General features: G+C 40.5%; 1 protein-coding gene across 4 annotated transcripts in view; it reads left to right on the top strand.

Moving 5' to 3' along the window:
• Positions 1-11,643, top strand: part of NLGN4X (neuroligin 4 X-linked) — a 539,607-nt gene extending 527,964 nt beyond the window's left edge. For all 4 annotated transcript variants that reach the window (XM_074359108.1, XM_074359107.1, XM_074359109.1 and 1 more), the window contains one exon: positions 7,878-11,643. In XM_074359108.1, the coding sequence (XP_074215209.1) occupies positions 7,878-8,727 (850 nt within the window). In that variant the 3' untranslated portion in view covers positions 8,728-11,643. The remainder of the gene's footprint in view (positions 1-7,877) is intronic.
• The last annotated feature ends 5,650 nt before the right edge of the window (positions 11,644-17,293 follow it).

Genomic DNA, 17,293 nt, shown 5'->3' with positions numbered 1-17,293 from the left:
GGGGGAGGAGGGTGTAGCTCAGTGGTAGAGCGCATGCTTAGCATGCACAAGGTCCTGGGTTCAATCCCCAGTACCTCCATCAAAAGTAAATAAGTAACCCTAATTACCCCTCCCCACAAAAAGATCAAAAAATTTTTTTAAAAAAAGACCCCCACGGGCATACCCCCAAACAAGGGCCATGTCCATTCAGCACATTCCCATCCAAACTTCCTTCCCTAACATCAAAACACAACATCGTTGCTGCACTTTGCTTAAAGCCACCTACTTTCTTTTTCTCTTGTGCGTTTTGGAAATCAACTTTATATGCTTTCCTTAAATGGAAAACTGGGATCATTCATCATGAATGTAACTGAACCATTGAGGGGGGGGAAAAAAACTGTGCAATCCAAATAAAGCCATTAAATTCTCATTAGCTGTTCTTCCTGCCAAAGGCTCCGAGACCTAGCCTCTCCCATCATTTAAAACAAGAGAAAGAAAAAGATACAGGAAATCAACGAATGTCATGAGATGGTTCAGAGGTGCTAGCATTAAATGGATACATTTCCCAGGACCTATCGGAGACTAAGCGAGGACTGAAAATGTTGACAATGTTGAATGCTTTTTAATGCCATAACTCTGTTTCCTAAAATCTCTTTGCTACTGCCTGTGGTTCACACCCCTCATTGCGGGAACTTAGACATGGAGATATAAGATAACCTGGGCTTAAGCACTGGCCCAGTATACTCACGTGGCCATCAGGGGTACGTGTTCAGGATACTTCAGGATTTCGTAAAGATGCTGAAGTAACTAGTGCAGATGGGAAAGGAACAGGACTGACTTGGAAGTATAGCTGTCATCTGAACCGGAGTCAAAACTTCAGGTGGAGATCTCAGGATATCCCTGATGGGAGGACCTTGGATGTCAGACTGAAGAACCTGGACTTGGTCCAAGCAGGAGCTATTTTTGTTTCCACGCTCCATGTGGAGCCTAGCTGGGATCGCTGTCAGGGGTATAACGCAGTGCGTTTTCTCCGCTCATCAGAAAGGTCGTTGCAATGACTCAAGTCATCCTTCAAGGAAGTTACCCAGCCCTTCCCCTCTAACATACGTTGCAAAGGGCAACTTCAAATGTCGGTGAGTGGAAGGTCAGATTTCAGTGGCATCCAGTGAAACAAGGAAGCAGATTGAGCTGATGATGGTTGCAAGCTATTTATTTTAAACATGATCAGCCCTGTGTCGGGGAGGATTTCTTTGTCCCTACGAGGGCTGCTAAGGTGCCCCAGCTGAGGAGAGTGAGGCAATATGGTGCCAGGGAGGGAACAGCAGAGGATAAACCGTCTCTGATGTCACTGAGTGAAGTGAGATGCTTGACTCTGTTCTCCAGAACACATTCTCAGGCAGTGACCCACAGAGTATGATGGAATGCGTTTGAGTGCCTTCAACTGCTCCCTGGAAGCACTAGGGAGAGGGGAGGCTGGTTGTAAGACGATCTTGCATACGTGTATCACGACATCTGGCTGGGAGGAGAGGATGACGTTGCGACAGAACATAATTTTCCGTGCCCCCTGGGTGGAAATTCAAATCTGCTTCACCTCGTGAACAGCACCCTGATGGTCCTGATTGTCCAGACATGTTGCTAGGGAAGCGTGCGCCCTGAGGCTTCTTTTCGTACAACCCAAAGCTTAGAGTTCCAACATTACGTCTGGGCTTAAATATATATCTGGTATGCCAAATAATTTTGGGTTTTTTTTTTTTTTGAGCACAGAAAAGTAATGTGAGGATGCTGCATGTGGTAGGCATGAAGGGGAAGAAGGAAGGGAAGGAAGGGAAGGAAGGGAAGAAAAGAAAGAAGGAAAGAAAGAAGGAGGGAAGGCGAACAAAGGAAGATGCTTTTGTCACTAGGAGACTGTTTCAATGATCCAGCTGAGCAGACGAAACCAAAATGGTGCTGCAAAAGAGCAATGAAGGCCAAAATACTAAGTAGCTGGATGCAAATAAGGCTACTTAGAGAATTTTGATAAATGAGAAGTAATGTCAGGGAAAAATTTTAAACTAATTCCAAGGTTTACCAATGATTATAAAGCTTTAAACTCTTTGTCTCATGGAACCTCTCTGGGACTAGGGCAGGAAGGAGTTGGTCCTGAGCAGGCAGTAGAAATCAGGTGCTCATCCATCAAGGACCATTTCAGTTTGGTTTCCGTGTGGGGAGAGGCGGATGAAATGTGCAGAAAGAGGGTCTCTACAGAAGATGTGGCAGTGAACAGTAGTTTATAAGCATTATAGATCAAAGACTTTAGAAGCTATTGAATTCAGAGACGGGAGCGCAGTTGGCCAATAAGCCAACTTATATTATGTGATAAAAGAAACGTATATCTCAATATGTTGAAATATACCACTGTAGGTAGGGTCGCTTTCAGATGCCATGTTGACTTTTGATTTTGCTAGTATCCTTTTTTTTAAACTTTTTTTTATTGATTTATGATCATTTTACAATGTTGTGTCAAATTCCAGTGTTCAGCACAATTTTTCAGTCACTCATGGACATATACACACTCATTGTCACATTTTTTTCTCTGTGAGCTACCATAAGATCTTGTATATATTTCCCTGTGCTATACAGTGTAATCTTGTTTATCTATTCTACAATTTTGAAATCCCAGTCTATCTCTTCCCACCCCCCACCCCCTTGGCAACCACAAGTCTGTATTCTATGTCTATGAGTCTATTTCTATTCTGTATTTATGCCTTGTTTGTTTGTTTGTTTGTTTAGATTCCACATATGAGCAATCGCATATGGTATTTTTCTTTCTCTTTCTGGCTTACTTCACTTAGAATGACATTCTCCAGGAGCATCCATGTTGTTGCAAAAGGCGTTATGTTGTTGGTTTTCATGGCTGAATAGTATTCCATTGTATAAATATACCACATCTTCTTTATCCAGTCATCTGTTGATGGACATGTAGGCTGCTTCCATGTCTTGGCTAGTATCCTATAATTACTGTATATTCAGCTTTTGCTAAATCTTTTCAAAAGTCAGGAAACAGACAGGGAAGATGACTTACAAAGAGTCACGGCATAACTCTGGTTTTAAAAGTGACTTTTATTGCCCAGAAGTGTTTTGAGCTCAGTGAATGAACATCTCTACCTGTTGCATGGGAGGGACTGAATACATAATTCAGGGTGCATGGGTACGTCTCTTCTTAGAGGTCTAGCGGCTCTAAGCAACCGGGAAGTTGTTTTATGGGTGAGGAAAACCTTCAACCATCAGAAGGAGTACGGCAGAGGTATTTTTAAAGAAGTCGTGTTATGTATCTCTTGCAAATGAATGAACCATGGGGCCTCGGGAATGCATTTACCTGTCCCCTGCCAAGGTGATGTCCCAGGTGAAAACGTGTGTGTTAGGTGTTGGGAAATATGGATACAGATATACATTAAGGCCTTTGCTAGGGAATGAAGATGTGTCTGTTTCATTCTGTTTAATCATTATCATCTTTAATTTTACTCACGGGAATTGAGACACACCGTACGCCAAAGGAAAGCGTAAAACACGAGACACTGATGTCCTCTGAGATCTTAGTGTCTTTGGGGTCTTTGACAAGGGAAAATGAGCTGTGCTAAAAACTCTGTGAGTTTGTCTTGGTTTACGACTTCTGACTGTGCATCTGTGCATCTCCAAGAACTTTAACAGACAGACTGTACCAGGCTAACACTTACTTATCTGTATTTTCCAAATCCTGTGCTCTGTTCTTCGAGAACAACATAAATGTGTTTCCTTACCTTTCAAACGTACACCACATTCCATCACAAAAAGCCTCGTATCCAACACAAAGAGACACTCTCTCTCCCAGATGCCTTCTCCTTAATAAAAGGTCAACACATTTAAAAGACCCAATTCGGTGAAATCAGATCACTGCGAAAATAGTAGGAATCCTCACTACCTTTCATTGCTTTTAGAACAATAAAAATTGACGACGGAATTTTCTGTGGCAGATTTCCAATTAAATAGGAATTTTTCAACAAGGTATGACAAAGACTGAAAAGAAGCATGAGGTGCTGTATTGAATCCAACATTTTTCTGAAACATATAAGAATATAAAAATAAATTAAGCGCAGATTATTTTAAAGTATTAAATATTTAATATTTATAGATAGTATATTATTAATATTATTGTTTATAAGTGAAGACATAGCATCAGGACATATGCTTTTTCAAATATTTTTAAATTTTTAGAAGTATTTTCAATATTAGTAAAATTTTAAAATATCTTTAATATGAATAAAAATTTATATGTTCATGTATAACTGAAAAATTATGCTCTACACTGGAATTTGACACAACATTGTAAAATGATTATAAATCAATAAAAAAATACTTTTTGAAATCTTTTTCCACTCCTTATTGAAACCACAGCAGTCAGTGTGTATTTGGTTACATGGTAAGATTTCATTGTCTGGTATCCCACCTATATCATCATATCTATATATTACACATCTAGCCATCTCTACGTATACAGTTTATAGTATGCAGTATGTCCTCTACTATGCAAAACATTTTATACAGTATTTACTATACACAGTATAGAGTGTACCATACATGCTGTGGTATACACACTATACGTTTTTACCACATATGCTATGTATAGTATATAGTATACCATATATACTGTGGCATACAGTATATTGTCATGCAGCATAGACCATGTGTGGTACATAGTGTACCATATATACTGTGGTATACAGTGTACTTGTATACAGCATATACTATATACATTATATAGTGTACTGTATATGCTATGGTATACACAGTATACGTTTTTACCACATATGCTATATATAGTATATAGTATACCGTATATACTGTGGTATACAGTATATTGTCATGCAACGAAGACCATGTGTGGTATATAGTGTACCATATATACTGTGGTATACAGTAAATTTTCATGCAATGTAGATCATATGTAGTATATAGTGTACCATATATACCGTGGTATATGGTGTACTTATATACAGCATATACTATATACATTATATAGGGTACTGTATATGCTATGGTATACAATATATTGTCATACAACATAGACCATGTGTAGTATATACTGTACCATATATACTGTGGTATACTGTGTATTATTATGGAAAATAGACCATGTGTGGTATATAGTGTACCGTATGTACTGTGGTATATGGTATATTGTCATACAGCATAGACCATGTATAGTATATAGTATACCATATATTCTGTGGCATACAGTATATTATTATGCAACATAGACCATGTGTAGTATACAGTGTACCTGATACACTGTGGTATGCAGTATGTTGTCAGGCAGCATAGACCATGTATAGTATATAGTGCACTGTATATACTGTGGCATGTAGTATATTGTTATGAAGCATAGATTATATATAGTGTACAGTGTACTGTATGTACTGTGGTATATGGTGTATTATTATGCAGCATATACTATATATAGTAAAACATATCCTGGTATATAGTACACATTTTACAGTATATACTATATAACGTATATAGCATTCGGCATATACTGTGGCTATAAACAATATATTATTTGTAGTCCTCTCTCCCTAGCCATTTTTTTATTTTTTAATTTTTATGTATTTTAACTTTTTTTACTGAGTTATAGTCATTTTACAATGTTGTGTCAAATTCCAGTGTAGAGCACAATGTTTCAGTTATACATGCACATACATACATTCATTGTCACATTCTCTTTCGCTGTGAGCCACCACAAGATCCTGTATATACTTCCCTGTGCTACACAGTACAATCTTGTTTATCTATTCTACATTTTGAAATCCTAGCCATTTTTTAAAATTAATTTATTTTCCTTAGTTGAGTTACAGTCAGTTTACAACGTTGTGTCAATTTCTGGTGTACAGGACAATTTTCCAGTCATACCTCAATCCCTAGCCATTTTTAAGCGTTCTAATTTGTGCATTGCAGAAAGGAATACCATTTATTGAGCTCTTACTACATGCCAGGAATATTGTCCTTATTATTTAAGCTTCATCACTTACTTCTTTTCTTTTTTTTAAACATTTTTATTGATTTATAATCATTTTACAATGTTGTGTCAAATTCCAGTGTAGAGCACAATTTTTCAATTATACATGAACATACATATATTCATTGTCACATTTTTTCTCTGTGAGCTACCGTAAGATCTTGTGTATATTTCCCTGTGCTGTACAGTATAATCTTGTTTATCCATTCTACAGTTTTGAAATCCATCACTTACTTCTAATCGCATGATTCTTACCCATTTTATAGATGACGAAGATTAGACTAAGAAAGGCTTAAGAATTTGCTCAAGATTTCACAGCTGTCAAGGAGAGGTACAGAGCCCAGGGTACAGAGATGATTCTGACAGCCTCAGACTGAGGGCTAAAGTCCTTCCTGTAAGCAGATGTTACACCTGTTGGTCAAGGATGCTGTTTGCCTCCTGTACAATGTCTGGGGACGTCTGTAGACTTAAGGTCTTCCGGTAGGACCTCCCGGTCCCCCAGCCATCTGGCATATGAGCAAACAGGCAGTGGCTGGAGGCAGGTTCATAAACATGCTGCCAAGAAGTTGTTACCTGCAAGGTGGAAGTTAGAGCATCCAGAGCAATAAATCTGAGCAAGCCGAGTCTGCACATCATGTCTCAGGGTTTAGTGCTGTCCACTCAGTGACATTTTATCATGCACAATCTGAAATTTTCCAAAACAAAGAAACCTTACAATGAACTCTCTCTTACGCCTCATGTTACCAAGCCTAAAAAAAAAAAAAAAGAAGAAGAAATGAGAATATGGTATCTTTGGGGAGGTGGTTTGTTATCTTAAAAGAGTTGGAGACAAAGATGTTTCAAGTACCATGTTTTATGGAGAATATCCAATTTTGATGGTTCTCACCCTGCCTGTGCCCACTTATGTAAATCAGGAGAAATTCTTACGTGCCAAGCACACTTGACATCTATAAAAACCCTCGATTTCTTGCCTCTTTTGTGGTTCTTCTAACGACCGTAACTTCAGCCTATTGGAAAGCACTACCTTAGCAAACCTCTTCAATTAATAGACTGTGGATTGATCTTTATGAGATTCAGTCTTCAAAAGGTTTTCAAGTATACAGGCGTTTTAAGAATACAAACAAGTGATGCCTATTTCCACTGGTTAACATTTAGTCATTACAAAAGCCAGTTTTTATTTGATTTTTAACATGTAGTTTAGTTGTTATTAGCCATAATATCTGTTTATTTACCAAAGAACATATTCCCAAGCAAGAAAGAGAATGCTCAGATTTTGAACCATAGCCTCTACATCAGAATTGCTCAAACCCAGTGCTGTTGACATGTGTGACCAGATACTTCTTTGCTGTGCAGTGGGGGCTGTCCTGTGCACTGGAGAACATTTAGCATGGACCCTGGACTCTACCATTCTTAGCACCACCCTTCATCTATAATAAACAAAAACATCTCCAGACATTTCCAGATGCCCCGTTGTGGGCATATCACCCCCGGATGAGATTTATGACTCAAAAGGAGTTAAAATTGAAATCCTGAAAATTTTCCAAGACACAATTTATTTTCCTTCTTTATGGTGGAAGATAATTTGATGCATTAAAAAAAAAATATATATATAGCAATGTTATGAAAATGCTGCAATGTTGCCATCAGGAGTTATTTTTTTAAATAAAGATAAGAGGAGACTTTAAAGAAATGACAAAATGGTAGCTACGCTGGGATGAAAACAATGTATTTGTAGCTCGTCACCCCTTTGTGCATATCGGTAAACGTGTGAAAGGAACGGATTGTGATTTCATATTACGTTATTAAAATTTACTTGCGAAATGTGAAAGAGTGTGACCTTTCTCTTTCTCTTTCTCCCTTCTGTCCCCAGTGACCCCAATCAGCCTGTTCCTCAGGACACCAAGTTCATTCACACAAAACCCAATCGCTTTGAGGAAGTGGCCTGGTCCAAGTATAACCCCAAAGACCAGCTGTATCTGCATATCGGCCTGAAACCCAGAGTGAGGGACCACTACCGAGCCACGAAAGTGGCCTTCTGGTTGGAACTCGTGCCACACTTGCATAACTTGAATGAGATATTCCAGTACGTCTCCACAACCACAAAGGTTCCTCCTCCGGACATGACGTCCTTCCCCTATGGAACTCGGCGGTCCCCTGCCAAGATATGGCCCACGACCAAACGCCCAGCGATCACGCCCGCCAACAACCCCAAGCACTCCAAGGACCCTCACAAAACGGGGCCCGAGGACACAACCGTCCTCATCGAAACCAAACGGGATTATTCCACTGAACTGAGCGTCACCATCGCCGTGGGGGCGTCCTTGCTTTTCCTCAACATCTTGGCCTTCGCGGCGCTCTACTACAAGAAGGACAAGAGGCGCCACGAGACGCACAGGCGCAACAGTCCCCAGAGGAACACGACGAACGACATCGCCCACATCCAGAACGAGGAGATCATGTCCCTGCAGATGAAGCAGCTGGAGCATGACCACGAGTGCGAGTCCCTGCAGGCTCACGACACGCTGAGGCTCACCTGCCCGCCGGACTACACCCTCACGCTGCGCAGGTCCCCGGATGACATCCCACTGATGACACCAAACACCATCACCATGATTCCCAACACCCTGACGGGGATGCAGCCTTTGCACACGTTCAACACCTTCAGTGGAGGGCAAAACAGTACAAATTTACCCCACGGACATTCGACCACTAGAGTATAGCTTTGCCGTCTCCTTCCCCTCCGCCCCGGGCTCCCCCCCTCAACAACATCGAAGAGAGAAGGAAAGAGGGTAGCAACATGTCCCAGCAAAGAATGTGTTTCATGCCACTGGCTTAGGACAAAAAAAAAAAAAGGCAAAAGGGCATCTCATGTCCTTGCAAAAACCCTCCCCATCCACATATCCCAGTACAACGAGATCAACTACTGACCCTACAAAATGTGAAACGTATACATTGCTGTTACAATACTGCTTTAAGATCGCCGCCACTCCAGCAAACGTTAGTGTGACTACGACATCACCATTTCAAGGACGTGGATCTTTCCAATGTGACCGTAGAAGCTGACACTTCTGGAACTCAGCCAAGGACACACTGTTTCGGTTTTGGGTTTTGTTTTTGTTTTTTTTTTTTTTTAATTACAATCGAAAAACAAATAAATAAAAGTTCTTTACGTGCCATAGAACGAATGGCTCTACTTAAGCGAAGAAAGAGTCTGTGGGCTTTTACCCAGCATACGGAGCTGTAATCGAGAGAGAAGGAAAAGTAGAATTTTATTATTAAAATAAAGGAACTGACTATGCACTTACATACATAGAGTTCTGTGCAAAGAGTTGGTTTGCCAGCCTGAACTATATTTAAGAAACTTTGTAAAAATTTAAAAAAAAAATGTATATAGCTGTGAGTTTAAACAAACCCACACACACAGAGGAAGAAAACAAACAAACAAACACACAAAAAGCTTTTATCGGTGTTTTTCACTTTGAAAGAGCTGTTAGCAAGCTTGTGCTTTCCATTGTGGTCTGTATGTACATAAATATATATATATATATACACATTAGTCATATCGCCTCTGTTTCCTCCAGGACAAAGGAGGATTTTTCTTCTTAATTACTTGTGCTCAAAAAAAAAGACGTGGGGTTTTCTGCTGCGTTTCATTCGTAGGAGAAGGTGGCTTTCCCACAGCGGACCCAGACCGTCTGTGCCACTGGGCCGTCTCCCCTCACGGGCCGAACAAATGCATGCTACGGCGTTCTTAGGAGACCGTTGTGGTTTTTTTTTTTTTTCAGGAAAACTTTTATTTTGTCTGTGTGTGTGTGTGTGTGTGTTAAGGCTTCATGAAGTTGCAACCCCAAGGTGGATCCCCTACGTGGAACGTATTTAAAGCTTGTTGAATCAGAAACACGCACATCCAGAGTGACAGCAGGAAAAAAACAAACAAACAAACAAAAAACCCAGAATACAAATCTCGTTCTGTGGTTCTGGTTCTTTGAATCGGTTTAGGAAGAGTTGCTTCTTCCCGCTCCAGGGTCCTGCCAAAAAAAGCGAAAGAAACCTTGTGTTTGGTGGTGCCACGCTCTGTTGCGTCAATGCAGCTCTGTCCTCCCCGGCAGCTGCAGGAGGGTTTGGCAGCTGAAGGACCTGCTCAGTTTAGCTAATCAGACTGAAGGAAGGCATGTGTCTTTCCTTTCTGTTGAAGCAGGAAGTGCCGTTATTTATCAGTAAGCAGAAGTTTTTGTTTTTTGGGTTTTTTTTTAATTCTTTCTATCATTTATGGGATAAAACATATGCTTGTCTGAAACTATTACCTTTTGTGGGTTTGTGTGTCAGTCACCGATCCATACGTAGGACAGACAGAAAACAGACCAGAAGGACAGAACGTGAAAAGTGCTTTGCATCGGTTTCCCGGGGAGCTAGGGACAGCTTCACTGTCAAGACGACACACGGAAATATTTGCCCACTCAAAATTGGTGAGATGGGGACTAGAGATCTGTCTGTCCCTCTGACACTTTGTCAATTTCTCATTGTCCTTTTAATTTTCCTTAAGGACTATTTTGAAAGTGTCCTAAAGTGGAAGGGAAAATTATAATGATAGTCCCTTTATATTTTGTCTTTGAAAAATTTTTGCAACACCAGGAGGTATCCAAAGATATTTGAAGATAATGTCTCTGGGCGTGAGGGTGTGGATCATAAGAACCCAGTCTTAAATTTCCAGGGTGGGCATTCTCCACAAAAATGGTCCAACTTCCTTGTCCCTTTGTTCGATCTTGGATTCATGAACCCGTAACCTAAAACCGTAGCAGAATCTATCGGAGTGTTTGAAAAATGCCCCTTAGGAAAAGACAGTTCTTGCAAATGCACACAGTCAATTCTGTTGCTCATCTTGGTTTAAGTTGGAGAGTGGTTCTCTGTCTGTACATAGGTGAAACATGACGGCCCCAACTTCGCACACAGCGACGCAACAGTTTCTTTTCCTGCAGCTAGCGGTGTCACGGGTAAGACTTCTGCTCACCCTTTTTTTAAAGCTCTTGTCAGGCCATTTCCGCAAGCTCTGCATTACCCCAGCTGAGCTACGACAAACAGGCTCTCATGGAACTGCAAAGGAAGTCATGCTTGGCACCCGTGTGGGTCTGGTATGTTTGTAATGTGAATTCTAGTATTTGTTTAGTATTTCCAATTGTCTTCTGCTAGCAATATGCACAGTAATGTATCAGGCTTGTGACATTTGGATAAGGAAAAAAAAAAGAGTTCTTGTTAAGTGAATAACTTTAGCTTTCACAGATGATTGTGATAAAAAGCAATTTAATACACCTTAAATGGTATCTTATTTCTACATGGAAAGAAGTTATAGAATCTTCATAGAGTTCTATGAGAATAAAATATACTTGCTATCTATTAAAAAAAAAAAAAGAGGAAAAAAATGAGAAAAAAATAAGTTTAAAAAACAAAAAAAAATCTTTCCTAGGCTTTTTTTCTTGACCTTCACAGGCACGCAGGGTTTAATGGTTTCTTGGATTATTATTTTGCGATTTTGTTTTTGATTTTGCCTTAAGTAATGATAGAAGATATATATGGCTGGACACATATGTATAAACTTTTCAGCAGCATTTTTAATAATAAAATATCACAGTATTTTCTAATGCTTTGTGCAAATAATTACGCGTCCATTCTTTATTTTGGAGGTGGCCGATTTTCTTTCTTTGTGTTTCGTTTTGCAGACGTCTCTTTGGTTTTAAAAGCTAAACGATGCCTTGATGTAGGTGTTGAAGGGGAAATGCAGTGGGTGATGGATCTGTTTCTCATGGTGTGTCCTGGTGAACCGTTTTTGTGCCACTGTTAGGGATGTTCAACCGGCCTGACCTGGGAGAAGGGTGTCTTTCGTGGTATAATTCGTGACAAGGGGACGTTCCCTAAAATGGAACCCTTAAGTTTATTGCTCCTACAAATGCTTTTTTTTGTTGTTGTTGCTGGGTTATGAGTTGCGTTTGTTTTCGTGCCTTACGGCTTTCCAACAGAGAGCCTTATCTGGGTAGATCTTCGACAGCAAGGCATTTATTTGAGTAAGACTCGAGAGGCGGAGAATTAGTGCCGTGCCGTGGAGGGCTAATCTGTCCAGTCCTCGCCTGCATCTGGTCCTTCCTAATCTCACAGAACATTCACAGCAGCCCCAAGGGGCAGGCACCTGTGTGGTTTCTGTTTTAAAACTGAACAAGTTTGAGAATCAGAAGTGTCTGGTGTCTGGGTAGCAGCAGAACTGAGATTCAGAGGAAGATAGCGTGTTCAGGACCCAAGCTCTTTGCCCACAAGGGGTGCAGTGAAAATGTCTAACTCAAGTTCAGGGATGCCATGACAATATGAGCTAATGGTCAGATAAAAGGAAGCAGCCAATACTGTGACTGTCTGCTGTATTTGAACTCTGAATTTTTTTTACATGTTGGAGTCAGGTCATTTTCTGAATGTGAGGCACACAGGATATATATATAATCTATCTATCTATATAAAGAATACACATTACATATAAATAATAAAGATTAATAAATATATGTTATATATTCATAATTTTATTATAATAGATGTTCAAATATATTTATAAAGTACAAGAATTTATAATTATATAGATAATGTGAATATATAATACACTATTTTTATCTCACCATGTGAAACATTTATATACATTTATATATAAAATAATATATAGATAATATACCATATATGTGATCTACTATGTAATATATATTTTGTATATTTATTTATAAACATATTACACATATGTATGTATTTATAACATTGTTATCTATTATATATTCTCATGCATACATGGTATCGCATACAAAATGTGTATTACATATATATGTAGATATTTAAATAACTAAATATGTAAGTAACATCTCATAAGTATATAAATAGATATATCTATTTAATGAAAATGCCATTTTCATGGATTTAAAATTGGCTCAATTTTAGGTAGAGGGAAGTGGGTCACTGTTTTTTTCACTCTTTTATGTATTCTTGGCCTTTCTGAATAACGCAAGGACTGAGAAGATTGTACACACTCGTGCGTTCAGTCATGAGAATGTTAACCAAGTCGTGGAGCTGCTGTTAGAAATGAAAGAGGAGGAACCTCTTTCCAGACCAGAACCCCAGGTGCAAGTAGGCATTACAGCCAGGGAAGCAGCAGTAGGTGCTGGAGAGGGGGCCCCCCCCCCAGTGCCGTAGGAGTAGACACACCCCTTTAACCTCACCCGCCAGGAGGGGGCAGCGCTCTGCAGGATGCTACCCCACCCCATGTTTCTCCAAGTATGTGGCGGGGATCCATGCTGACGAATCACTGGTGGTGGATGCTTGGGGGAGGGCAGAACTCCACACCTTTGAAGTGAGAAGACCTAGGAAGTTGGGGGGACCGAGACTTTTGTGTGCGTGTGTGTGTGTGTCCTGGCTGAAAAATAGAAGGTGTCACTAGGAAACAGTGTGAGGAATGAGGGGAACAGCATCTGAGGATAAAATGCCTCAAGTCAATGCTTGTCCTGAATTCAAGCAGCGGGCGCTGAAACGTGGCACAAAAGCGGTGTGAGCACGTTTGTGGTTGCGACCCATCCTTCTCGAGTGTTGCTGTTCCAAGAACGCGCGGGACCCTGGGCTACAGGGCAGACGCTGCCACGGCAGGCGCGCTGTGGGAGGGAGTCTGCACAGTGGTGCCCACCTTGCTGGTTCCCACCTCCCCTTCACGGTTTTGGGGAGCCAGATTCCAGAGCCTTCACTCCAGAAGCAGATGTGGGGATGATGTGAAGTGGGGTCGAGGGGCTGGGTGCAGTGAAAGCAGCTGAGAAGGCAGGTAGAGTGATCTGCTTGAGAAATTAATTCCTATCATCTTTTCAGCAGTGGTGGGGACAGAGATAGGAGTGAGGGAATAAATTCAAAAAGATAGATAGATAGACGTACAGACAGACAAGATGGATTGGTGGATGGATGGATACATACATACATAGACAGACAGATTGGATGGATGGATGATGCATGGAAAGATGGATAGATAGATGATAGATAGATAGATAGATAGATAGATAGATAGATAGATAGATAGATAGATAGATTAGATGGATGGACAGAGAGACGGATTAGGTAAATAGGTAGATAGGATGGATAGATAGATAGATAAATAGATAGGATGGATGGATGGATGGATGGATCGATCGATAGGTAGATTGAATGGATGGATGGATGGATAGATGGATGCAGGATGGATGGATGGATGGAAAGATGGATGGATAGATAGATAGAAAAAAAATGATAGATCAATCCATCGAGAGACGAAGGGAGAGGAAAGGAGAAACAAGTTTTACAGCTGCATGTTTCAGAACCCATAAAGTGCAACCATCAGAGATAAGCAAGCACATCTTGGTGGAGTTTAGTAATTTACAGGCAAGAACGGTGAGCCCTCTGGGTGAGGAGTTCAGACGGAGTAGCCAAGACTTTGGGGTTAAACTGGGTGGCTTTAGGAGGGCTGAACAGAGCAAGACGTTGTTCTGGATGGGTGGCTCTCGGGATAATTCAACGTCAGTAACTTTTAGCCAGGAAGTGAGGGCAGCAGGGCACGGCTGGAGTTGCTGTGGGCAAGTAAACCATGGAAGTGAAGAGAGTGTGGAATCGTTTTGAGGGACTGCAGACCTGCCTTATTCCTTATCCCAAGCTGTTTGAAGGACGGCCTTCATCGGATGTTATCTTGAATTATTTTTATGCAGTGAGTGTCCACCCCGCTTAGCCATTATCAGGCTAGTTCCTAGCAGTCACATGGCAGAATTGTTCTTTCTTTCCTTCTCTTTCTTTCTTTCTTTCTTTCTTTCTTTCTTTCTTTCTTTCTCTCTTTCTTTCTCTCTTTCTTTCTCTCTTTCTTTCTCTCTTTCTTTCTCTCTTTCTTTCTTTCTCAGAACTTCCTCCAAACATATTCATCACCTCCTGCCTTCTGGGGTGCCTGATTAGAGAGGAAAAGAAAAAACAAAACAAAACAAAACAAAACAACAAACTAGGTTCTGCTAAGGGAGTAAACGTGAAGGTTTTTCTGCTAAAGAAATGGGTATAGGGAGGAAGGTCTTTTACTATCTACCTTCCCGCAAAGTGACCGTGAGCACATGGGAGCTCCTGGAAGCTGAGAAAAATGTCCAGTGCTCTCCGCTGCGAAAAAGCTCCAGAGGAAAATTATTCTAAACCCCTCACCCCGAAGACCAACACAGAACAGAGCTGGATATAGGAGGCAAGTGGGGAGGTGCATTTCAGGAACCCCAAAACACAACCCTAAAAAATGTCCCCTAAAAAAACCAGGAGTTCAGATGGTGCCTCGTTTCAAATATAAGCATCATTGTGCTTCACTGATAAGGTCAGTCCAATATTATTATCATTATTATCATTATTAATTTATTAACACAGCTTTCAAGCAAATATCTTCGGGCTTTCCATATTATTGGGTTTTAGGGATGATTTTAGCTACTGTGTAGGTAACACTGAAATTACTTTTCTCGAATGATAATGACGGCAAAAATATGTAACATTGGATGAGGATATGCACTGCTTGCAGAGAAACTCTTAGAACAAGTGCTTAGAGTTTTTTTTGTTTTGTTTTTAAGTGTTGGGTCAACCATTTAAAGACCGTTTACAGGTGTACCTTGTTCTCCTGCACAAATAGAGGGTTTGTGGCAACACCGTGTCGGGCAAGTCTGTTTGCGTTGTTTTTCCAACAACATTTACCCGCTTCGTGTCTCCAGGTCACATTTTGCTCATTCTCAGAATATTTCAAACTCTTTTATGATGATCATAGTTCTCACGGTATCTGTGATGAGTGACCTCTGGCGTCACTGCTGGGACGTGCTGAAGGCTCAGATGAGGGCTAGCATTTTTTTTAGCAATAGCTTAAATTTAATGTATATACATCGTGCTTTTAGTTGCAATGCTACTGCAGTAGACTACAGTTACACGCACTGGGACACCAAGTAATTCACGTGACTTGCTTTGCTGTGATACTCACTTCATTGCGGTCGTCTGAAGCTGAACCCACTGTCTCTTCGAAGGATATCTGTACCTGAATTTTAAACCTTTCGAACAGTAATCAAAATGCAGTGTTCTAAGTCAGTTAGATGTATGAAGTCATGTCATCTTTATACCACCCTCCTAGTGTCCATATTTTCATTTGACTGATGGGGACGCAAGTACAGATGAGTGAAAGAATCCGTCAAAGTTGCATTCAGGAAATGAAATAATCAGGGTTTGCAACCCGGTCATTTCGCTCTTGAATGTGAATCACCTATTCTCTATTATCCCTGTTTAGTAGAGAGAAAAAAAAAAAAAAAGCCCCCTAGACGGATTTTGAAAAATCTAAAAAAAAAAAAATGTCACCATCACTTTGAGAAAACTGATAGCTTTAAAATTTTTAATTCTTTCCATGGAAACGTAACCTCAGCCACCTGGTACTCACACTCCGATGCCATGCGACATGCATATCGGATTTTGCAGAGCACCCGTTTATTTAAAAACACATTGTATCATTTTAACCTATTGTTTTATTTACAATGTTAAGGCTCGTTTTGGGTCGTTAAACATTCGTTATCTCATTTTTGCTGAAATAACATTTCAAGACGCCGACAACGCCTACGTCTGACCTGAGTGGGTGAATACAGAGCATGAAACTTGAATACAGAGCAAGTGAAGGAGACTGGAGAGTCTTAAGGAGGTAGTGTTACACGAGGAAACATTGTAAATAATTTATAACACGCGAGAGGAAGGCTTACCAAATGCCTTATAAAACCCAGCTTTTGAAAGACATGGCATTTGAATGATGGGAGAGCAGAGAGAATCCTGTTCACAGCCTCAGGATTTCATGTGCCTGGCCCCTACCTGTGTGGCCTCAGCACGCACTTTGTATAGTCGGTGGCTATTATAATAACCCCATGAGCCCCAGTGCCCCCCGAGCTATCCCCGTGCACTGCAGGAGGAACCCCACACCCTAGATGTATGCAATGTCAAAACAAACAAACAAACAAACAAAAAACCCAGAACCCTTTGTTATCTGATTGCGATGCAGTCACCAATCCCACACATCCGTTTTAGAAGTTCCTTCCATCCTCTGGCCATTGGAAAAGGATGCAGATCCTGGCTGAAACCAGATCCCAGGTCCTAAAAACAAAACAAAACAAAACAAAACAAAACAACCTACTTTTGTTGATTGTTGAATTTGTCATTTAGGAAGTGTAATTTCACCTCGAATAGCTTTCATCTATTGCTGTGTGATATTTTCCACTCTGC

Source organism: Camelus bactrianus, chromosome X (genome assembly GCF_048773025.1).
Source record: "Camelus bactrianus isolate YW-2024 breed Bactrian camel chromosome X, ASM4877302v1, whole genome shotgun sequence".
Taxonomy (NCBI): Eukaryota; Metazoa; Chordata; class Mammalia; order Artiodactyla; family Camelidae; genus Camelus; species Camelus bactrianus.
Note: the sequence above shows the minus strand (reverse complement) of the source record. Positions and strands in the feature narration are given on the sequence as shown.